This window comes from Muntiacus reevesi, chromosome 22 (assembly GCF_963930625.1).
Source record: "Muntiacus reevesi chromosome 22, mMunRee1.1, whole genome shotgun sequence".
NCBI lineage: Eukaryota > Metazoa > Chordata > Mammalia > Artiodactyla > Cervidae > Muntiacus > Muntiacus reevesi.
Window position 1 is genome coordinate 1,107,506 of NC_089270.1, and position 9,411 is coordinate 1,116,916.

Sequence of the window (9,411 nt, forward strand, 5' to 3'; positions counted from 1 at the left end):
CGGGGCGCCCCCTCCCCAGGATCTCGGTCAAGCGCCGCGTTCAGACAAAGGGGCGGGAGATGGAGACGGAGACGCTTCCGTGACAGCGCCCGGCGGCCGAGGAGGAGGAGCAGGAGGACGAGGCGCTGCGGGGTCCGGCGGCGCGGCCCCAGGTCCGAGCGCTCACCGGCGGCACGCGCGGGAGCGCAGGGCCCGGGCGGGAGACGCCCGGCCGGGAGTCCCACGGAGAGCCCGTTCCGGGCCGGAACCCCGGCCGCGACCCCCGGCCGCACGCTTGCTCGTCCCCGGCCGGCCTCGCGGGGGCTCGGCCGCTCTGTCGCGCTCCGGGGGCGCCCGCGCCGCCCCCGGCCGGCCGCGGTGCAGCGCCCGAGTGTGCCATCGGGCGGGCGCGGGGGCGGCGTCTGCTCCCACCCTCGAGATCACATGGTGACCCTCGGCAGCCAATGCAGTGGACGCTAGGACCCTGCGGGACCCCGGGCGCTGCGACTGCACCGGCGCCGCTGCATTATAAATACTTCTCCAAAATGCGGCGCAGCTCCCTGCGCGCGCCCCGGCCGCCCGCCGCCTCCGCCCCGCGCTCCTGAGCCGCCGCCGCTGCCGCCGCCGCCGCCGCCGCCGCGGGTCCGAGGGCGCCGCGCCCTTGCCCTGGGCCCGCCGCCCGGCCCGCGTCCCTGCGCTGCGCCGCCCGGCCGGGTGCATGCATTGTGGGCCTCCCGACATGGTCTGCGAGACGAAGATCGTGGCCGCCGAGGACCATGAGGCGCTGCCGGGGGCCCAGAAGGACGCGCTGCTCGCCGCCGCCGGCGCCATGTGGCCCCCGCTGCCCGCCGCCCCCGGGCCGGCCGCCGCCCCCGCCGCGCCCCCGCCCGCGCCGGGCCCCCAGGCTCTCGGCGGCGCCGGGGGCGCGGAGCCGGCTGAGGGGCGCGGCGTGTACATCCGCGAGTTCCGCGCGGCGGAGCAGGAGGCTGCGCGCCGCATCTTCTACGACGGCATCATGGAGCGCATCCCCAACACGGCCTTCCGCGGCCTGCGGCAGCACCCGCGCGCGCAGCTGCTCTACGCCCTGCTGGCCGGTCAGTGCGCGGGGACCCGGCGGGGCGGCGGGGTCCGGGCCGCGGGCCGCACCCCGGCCTGCCGCAGTCCTTGCCCGCCCGGCCCTCTGGGGACGCGCACCGGGCTCCCTCCGGTCCTCTCGCCCCCCACCCCCCAACCTTGGCCCCGGGCCTCGTCCCGAGAGGGAGGCGGACCCTTGCCTGCGCCTCGGACGCGCACGTTCTGCGGCGGCCCTGGGGCGAGGTGGCCCCCGGCGCTGGGGCCGATCCGGGCTCCCGGCCAAGGCGCGCGGGGCGGGGGCGTGGGAACCGGTGCGGGCCGAGTGCAGGGGCTGCGGGCGGGGAGGACTGGGGTCTCCACCGGCGTCCCCTCCCCAGTCATCCCGGTTGGAGGCGGGGGGGGGGGGGAGCGGCAGGTAGCGCCCGCCGCCGAGGCCCCGCGCCCGGCGCGTGTAACTATATATAATCCGCCGGGCGGGGGAGGTTGCCTTGCCGGCTCCAAGTGCTAATTTATGAGGGGCAGGCAGCCAGCTCCCCGGGGTGCCGGGCGGAGGGAGCACGCTGAGGAGGCGGGGCGAGGGGCGGTGGGCCTGACGCTGGCCCCCGCGGGGGGCTTTGAGGCTTGGCCCCTTGAGGCCTTGCAGCGGAGGGCGGTTCTCCCCATTTCGTAGATGTGGAGCTTGAGGCTGGGCGGGCGGGACTTCCCAAGGTCACGCAGCAGAGGCCTTTCACTGCAGGCACGTCTGCCTCCGAGCGCTGGAGGCCCGGTTCGGCCTTTCTCCCTGGCCCCTGTCTTCACGACGCCCAGAGGCCGGCCCTGAGGGTTCTTGGCTGGGGTGGGTCCCCCCTCAAGTTCCCGAGAGAGACAGTGCCTGGCCTGCCGGCTCTTTGACTTCCCCCAGCCTCATGTGGGCCAGGATATGGGCAAAGCGCCCTTCCCCAGCTAAGGGTCCGGGTGATGGGCAGGGCGGGCAGGGCCCCCCCTCCGTAGTCATGCCCTGACCCGTGCTCGCCAGCGGTTGAGGGCAGCCTGCCAGAGGCCGCTGCTGTGCCCCGGACACTTGGAAGTTGTGATGTCAGGTGTGACGGCATCGCGTCCTCAGGGGCGAGAAGTTTGCCATCAGGGCCAAGTGGAAGCAGCAGCTGTGCTGGTCTTTGCTCTTCCAGAGAAAACAGGCCGGGCTGTGGGCTCGGGGTCCCCTCCGCCCACGGCCCGGTGGTTGTCGGCCGGGGGCCGGTGCTGTGGTGGACTCGGGCTGCCGCAGGCGCTGCCCCGGCGGGCACTCAGCGCGCCCTCTCCCCGCAGCGCTCTGCTTCGCCCTGACGCGCTCCCTCCTGCTGACCTGCCTGGTGCCGGCGGGGCTGCTGGCCCTGCGCTACTACTATAGCCGGAAGGTGGTCCTCGCCTACCTGGACTGCGCGCTGCACACGGACATGGCCGACATCGAGCAGTACTACATGAAGCCCCCCGGTGAGGCTCCAGCCGCCCCCCGCCCCCCAGTCCCTCCTCCCGGCAGAGCCACCCCCGCCCCAGCAGCCTCCGGTGGGCCCGGGGCAGGGGCCAGGCGCCCGGTGAACTGAGCCTCCTGGGGACGAGGGTGCTGGCCAAGGGGTGGGGCGCCGCGCGCTGGCAGGGCCGGGCTGGCAGGACTGGGTCCTTCTCCTGGAGCGTCGCCGGCTTCCGTCCTGTGTCCTCTGAGGGCCAGGCGCCGGTGGCCCGAGCTGGCCCTGGGCCATGCTGACCCGCCCTGCTTCTCGGGCTGCCGCTGCCCCTTGCCTGGCGCCTGTCTCACCCCCCAGGGGCCCTTTCGGTGCGTCTTGTGGGTCCCGGGCTGGCCTGGAATGCTGGGGTCCTGAGTAGCAGGAAAGGGGACCGCATGGTGGGGGGATGAGAACCCTAGGAGAACGGGGGTCTCACGTCACGGCTTCCACTTCTGGTCCCTGGGCCACTTAACTAATCCCAGGGTCTCGCCCCGGCCCTGGCTTTCTGTAGACGGAGGGGCTGGCACCTGCTCTGGAGTCATCCCTTCCAGGGAGTTTATGCTCCAGGCCGGCCTGGGGGCAGGGGCAGGCTTTTCTCCGTGCCTGGAGTTGGGGCGTGAGGGTCCCCCAGGTGCAGGAAGGTCTGTGTGGAGAGGGACCTGAACGGCTGGTGAGGGTCTAGTAGGACCCTGGCAGGCGGCAGGGAGGGGCGGCCGGGCCAGGGGAAGCAAGACTCCCAGGGCCGGGCTGACCTACCTGGCGGGACCAGCTCCGGGCCATGGTGGCAAGTCCATTCCCAGCCCCGAAGCCGCCTGGCAGACCTTGGGCACCCTTGGTTCTGCGTGACCCTCTCCCAAGTCCAAACAAAGCATCTTAGCAGCATCTTCAGCCCCGCTCTGCCCAGGACGGGAGGGGCCTTGCACCAAAGCCTGGAATGGCCCACCCTCTCTGGGGTGCAGTCCCCCTGGACTTGAGATCAGGTGGGCGGAGACAGCTGGTGGGTCTACAGGAAGACCCTGTGGGGGGCAGGGAGGCTGGACGGTGGCTGACCAGGCCCCGTTGGGGCTTGTGGGGGCTGCTTCTGCCCTGGGGAAACTGAGTCTGTGCTGACTTCTGACCCGGGCTGGGTGGGTGGGGAGAGCCCAAGCCCCTGGCCAGTGGGCAGGTCAGCGGGTGGGGGGGTGGGGGGCGGTCATTCCCAAGCTCTGGCTGTGAGTCAGGCCGGGGCGGGGGGAAACTGAGGTGTCAAGTGGACAGGAGAAGAGTGTCTCCCCGGTGGGGTCATGTGAAGGCGCTTTAGGGAGAGAACGTGGCAGTGGGGGCTGGTGTGGCCGTGGGTAGGGCGTGCGCAGGCAGGCTCCCTGGAGCCGGCGCCACCCCGGCTTAACCTCCTGGAGCCGCTGGGCCTCGGGTCACTGGAGGCGACGGCTCTCCCTGTGGCCAGCGCCCCCAGGCCTCTCCCCTCCCATCTTCGTCCCCCTGACCCTCCCGTGCCTCTCAGCTCCCCAGAGGTCCCCCTGCAAAGCCCCCTCCTGCCCTGCCCGGGTCTGCGGAGGGTCTGGGCCCGGCCTGGGGGCAGGGTGGCGGGCAGGTTGGGCCCGGCGCTTGGCCCAGAGGGGCCCTGCGGGCCGGCTGACATGCGGCGGTGCCCGTGGCCCTGACCTCCTCCCTGTTCCCCGCAGGCTCCTGCTTCTGGGTGGCCGTGCTGGACGGCAACGTGGTGGGCATCGTGGCGGCGCGGGCGCACGCGGCGGACAACACGGTGGAGCTGCTGCGCATGTCCGTGGACTCGCGCTTCCGCGGCAAGGGCATCGCCAAGGCTCTGGGCCGCAAGGTGCTGGAGTTCGCGCTGGTGCATAACTACTCGGCGGTGGTGCTCGGCACCACGGCCGTCAAGGTGGCCGCCCACCGGCTCTACGAGTCGCTGGGCTTCAGACACGTGGGCTCGAGTGACCGCTACGTGATGCCCGGCATGACCCTCTCGCTGGCCGAGCGCCTCTTCTTCCAGGTCCGCTACCACCGCTACCGCCTGCAGCTGCGCGAGGAGTGACCGCCGCCGGCCGCCCGCCGCCCCGCCCGCCGCCCGCCTCTGCCCGCCCCGCCCGCCGCCCGGGCCGCTTTCAGACGCTCACCTTGGCGTGTGCGTTGGGCTTCTCCCTTTTCGACACCACACGGTTCCTTGGCTGGTTCCTGGGGGATGCCGGGCCGGAGTGCGACGGTGACGCGTGGGAAGGTGGGTGGTCCCTCCAGCCACACCCCCCGCCCTCCCTGGGCCGGGCCACGCCCAGAAGAGTGACAGCGTGGGCCGCCGCGAGCCCACGCAGCTGCAGCTGCTGGCCCCGGCCGGAGCGCCCCGTCCCGCTTAGCCCCGAGGTGGCGAGGGGCCCCGCCTTGCGCACCAAGCACAGAGCCTCTGGGGTGGGGACCCCCGCGCCCAGCAGACCCCCGGCCGGCAGTGGGGCGGGGCTCGGCCGTCCGCCCCCCAGTGGGCGTGGGCTGCCGCGCCCCCGGGGCGCCGGGCTGCCAGCGGGCCGCTTTGCTCCGCTCCGTGCATGCCGAGGATGTGGCCTGGCTGCAGCATGCTGCATGCCCGCAGCCCCCGCCCCCGCCCCACCCGGACTGGACCCAGCCTGGTGAGCGCCCTGGCCCCCACCCGGCTCTCTGGAGCCCTGCTGTCCACCTCGCCCCTCGCTTCCCCCAGTCCAGCTCTGCTTCGACGTCGGATCACACCCTTTCCTGTCGGTACCTGCCCCTCTTCCGCCCGGGCTTTGCTGATTGGCGTCGTCATCCAGGTGTGGTTCCCATAGCGACGTGTGGTCCAGCAGCGGTCAGGGCCCTCTGGGAGGGCAGGGTGGAGGCGGCTGTGGGGGTCCCCGCTCCTCCAGGGCCAGCGCCATCGGGCTTGGTGGCCGCTCCCGGACCCCCTGGGTACTTCCTGCCCCAGGGCAGCCGGGCTCTGTCCTGTGAATCTTGACCAACCCAGGCTGTTGCCCGCACCACCGAGCCCGTAGCTTCTCCCAGCCTGAAGCCGACCTATTTTTTAATAAGATATTTAGACAGAATAGCACTCTGCATGACTTTAACTCTTGGGACAAAATGGTAGTTGATACCTACACACATACACACACATACACCTGTGTGGTCTAGAATATGCACTATTTCCGGCCCAGTTTGGTGGGGGTGGGTGCCGGGGGATGGAGGGTTGGTTTAGAGTCTGGAGGGAGACCCTGACTGAACGTCGTTTCCGCCCTGAGGGCACTCCTGGGCGGGCGCGGGCGGGAGCAGTTTGCCAGCAGCGTCCAGTGTAGGAGCGGGGCACCTTCGGGGTGCTCACCCCCTGCCCCAGGTCGCAGGCAGGGACTTTTGGGAGCGGGGGTGGCCGGAGGGGCATAGAGGCCCGCCGAGACCCCTTGCTTTGGGGGGGCGGGGAGTGGCAGGCAGCGTGGGCCACTAACCTGGGCCCCACATGTGGGGCCCTGGAGGGCGCGTCCTCAGAGGCACTTTGAGCGGGCTGCGCCTGGCCTCCCGAGGGGCCCTGGGTACTGTGAGCGGCTGAGATAACTTGCAGAACATTGTACAGACCCCGCGCTCCCCTGTACATTCTCCCCGGTGGCGCCCGGCCCCCGTCGGGGGTGGGAGTTTTGTAGACTGTACAGAAATCGGCCCCCTATTTTCTTGCAGCTCTCAGATTTTGTTAATCTGGATAATACAGACAGACGTAAAGTGTTTTAGCAAAACGGAAAACAAAGCTGTGCCTTTTTCCTCTTTCTGTTGGGTTTGGTGTCGGCTCGGGGTGGCCTTAGGTGGCGAGGGGTGCGGTGGGGCTGCGGCCGGCCTGGGGCCTGGCGGGCCGTGTCCTTGTTCGGTGGTGGCTCTGGGACGCCGCGGGCTTCCTCCCACCCTGTGCCTTTGGGGCCCCTGTCTTCAGTGGGGGCGCGGGCGCGGGGGGCCCTCAGCATCTGTTGGTGTGGACTGGAGCACCTTGAGGGGGTCCCTCCTGGCAGGGGTGTGGCCCCTCCTGTCCCCTGCTGCTTGGGCCCCCTGTCCACCCCTGCGGATGGCCCAGAGGGTGCTGGGCGCGGGCTGGGCCCTCAGCCGCCCCTCGTGCCCTCTGTTGCTGCCGGGACGGACGCCAGGAGGGGTGTGGCAGGGTGGCCGCATGTCCGGAACGCTGCTGTCCAGCTGCCGCCCAGCCCTGAGGTGGGCAGCGGTGCCCGTGTGCCCCAGGCTGGGTGCGTGCTGAGCCGAGGTCGGGACCCCTGCCCGGCCAGTGTGCGGCCCGGGCTCCTGGGGACAGGTCTTCCAGCCTCCCCTCAGCCTGGGAGCTAACTGCTCCACAAACATGCACTGCGTTGTGAGTTTTGTACCTTTGTAGAAATCCCGATGTCACTTCTACCTCTGTGAAGCGTGCCCCCGGGGTCCTGCCTGGGGGTGTGTCTGGGCAGCTTCTCTGTGTGGGGCGGCCCTGGGCCCCTCCGCGCTCAGGGGCCCAGCTTCCAGGCAGCAGAAGCAGGAGGCGGAGCCTGAACACGTCTTTGTCAGATGGGCCTGGAGCACCGGCCCGATGGGCCCATCCGGGTCTCGGGACCCAGGGTGGCTGAGGCTCTAGCACAGCTGGAAGGCCCAGCGTCCTGGCCCGTGACTGGCAGGCCTTGCCGGGTAAAGGCTCTTTAGGCAGCTGGTCCCGAGGGCGGGCAGCCAGAGTGGGTGGTGGGTGTGTGTCGGGGCCAGTCGGGTGGTCTGGCCCCACGCAGGGCCGAGGTGGTGTCCCCCTGGTCCCTCCGTCTGTGTTGGGGCTGGCCCAGGGCAGGGTTGGGGGTGAACAGATGAGGGGCTTGGACCGGGAGGTCACGTGGTTCCGGGACCCCCATCCTGCTCTGGGAGTCCTTTCTCAGAGATGGTCCTCGGGGGGTGAGGGGCTCTTTCCTGTGTCTGGCAAGGGCTTGGAGGCCCTCTGGGCCCCCGGCCTGGCTCTGGCCTCCAGGGGGCATGCTGGAAGTATGGGTGCAAGCGTCTGCCTGCCCTTGGGGGCTGTCAGTGTCGGGGGCTGCTGGACCGTGGCCCTGGGCCCTCCCTGGCGCGTGCCATGTGCCCCCTCTGCTCCCATGTCTGTCCAAAGCCACTGCTGTGCATCATTCCAGCCCCTGAACCTGAGCTGGTGGCCCTGGGGACTTTTTGGGGTTGAGTTCTGGGCCAGGTGCGGGCAGACCCTGGGCTGCGTTTGCTCGGGGTGCCTCGGCGGCATGAGGTCCGCTGACTCCCAGTGTTGGATGTGGTTTTTTAACAGCAATAATCAGCCACTTCGGAGAAGGGGTGTGCCTGTGTGTGTGCGTGTGTGCCTGTGGGTAGGTGCACATACGTGTGCCTGTGTGTGTGTGCACGTGTGCAGGGGGAGAGCCTGGTGTCTGAGGGCCCCGGGGGCCAGGGGTGCTTGGCCGGGGCGGGCTGGCCCCGTGGCCTCGTCCGCTCTCCTCCGGCCCAGCCGGCCTGGGTCCCCGCCCTCCTTCCTCCTGGGCTGAGGCTGCTGGGTGGGCCCGTGTGCAGCAGGGGTGCCTGGGGTGAGCTTTCGCCCGGGGTGCTGGCACTGTGGGGAGGGTGGCCAGGGCAGGGACACTCGGTGACACTCTGCGGGCTGGAGGAGGTCGGATCTGGGGACGGGGGGCCCTGGGCCAGGCCATCTGACCCCGGCGGCCCCGGGCGGGCCACCGCCGCTCGCTGAGTCCACCGTCTGTGTGCCCAGGAGTGCTCAGTGGCCCGCGGGAGGGCCCCGAGGGGCGCTGTTCCGGGGGCGCGGGCTGCCGGGCGGGGTTCCCTGGCCCCCTGTGCATGTGTGAGCCGCGGGAGGGGCCGCAGCCACGGCCCTGCGCCTGCCCGGCCTCCGATGCTGCTGTTTTTCAATAAAACCCGAGCTGATGGAATCGGGCTCCGTGCTTTCTTGCCGTGTCCTCTGTGTAGCACTGGGCCCGGAAGGGCTCCTCCCTGAGGTGCTGGGCTTCCTCCCGACCCCGGGGCGGGGGTGGGTGGTGGGGTGACCCATGGGCGGGGGGGGCCCCCGTTCCTGTGTCTGCAGCCCCGACCTGGCCACCCTGCCCACTTGCGTCTGCCTGCCTGCCTGACGCTTCTTGGAGCTGTGGGCTCACCGGATGGGGTGGGTGGGAGGGCAGTGGGACCCCCAGGTCCTGTAAGGAAGGGCCGTGGTGGGGGTTGGGGTGTCAGCCAGGGACGGGGGCGCTGAGACCCCGGGGGGAGGCGCCCAGCATGCCCCAGGGCTGCTGAAGCCCACCCAGTGTGACGGCCCCCAGGCGGGCCTTGCTCTGGCTGCCCCCTCCCGCTGGGGCCGACTTCCGGGCGGGGGTGCGCCCTCTTCTGAGTCTGACTGGGTCCCGCCTGCCCCACGGGGCTGCCTGCACCCAGGGGCCCAGCCCAGCCCCGGGAAGGCGCTCCCAGGACGGTCGCTGGTCTGCGCGAGGTCCTCACGAGAGGAGGCGGTGATCTCTGCCTTTGTGGTGATGGCATGAACACAGGACGTCGCTCAGACACTGACACGCTGGATGCAGTGGTGTGGGGGGCCCCGCGTCCCCCGCGAGGGGCAGGCCCGGCCGTGAGGCCCTGCACGCCCCGGGAGACCGGCGACAACGATTTTAAGCCGTGAGAGGAACGGGCCTGGGCACGGTGAGCGGCGACGACCCCGTCACCTGGAAGAGTGAGGCCGTGTCCCGTGGGCTCGGGTCACTGTAAGGCTGGGGGCCGGGCTGGGGCGGGGGTCTGCACCCCTCCTGGAAGGGCTCCCTCAGCCCTGCTGGCCTGCCCTGCCCGGCGAGCACCGCGCCCCCCTTGGAGGTGACTCGCGGAGCTGGGACCCAGACCAGGATGCAGA

General features: G+C 71.0%; 1 protein-coding gene across 1 annotated transcript; it reads left to right on the top strand.

Moving 5' to 3' along the window:
- The first annotated feature begins 697 nt into the window (after positions 1-697).
- On the top strand, positions 698-6,374 carry NAT8L (N-acetyltransferase 8 like). The gene is made up of 3 exons (XM_065914470.1): positions 698-1,073; positions 2,359-2,523; positions 4,217-6,374. The coding sequence occupies exons 1-3, from the start codon at positions 698-700 to the stop codon at positions 4,582-4,584; spliced, it is 909 nt and encodes a 302-aa protein (XP_065770542.1). The 3' UTR covers positions 4,585-6,374.
- The last annotated feature ends 3,037 nt before the right edge of the window (positions 6,375-9,411 follow it).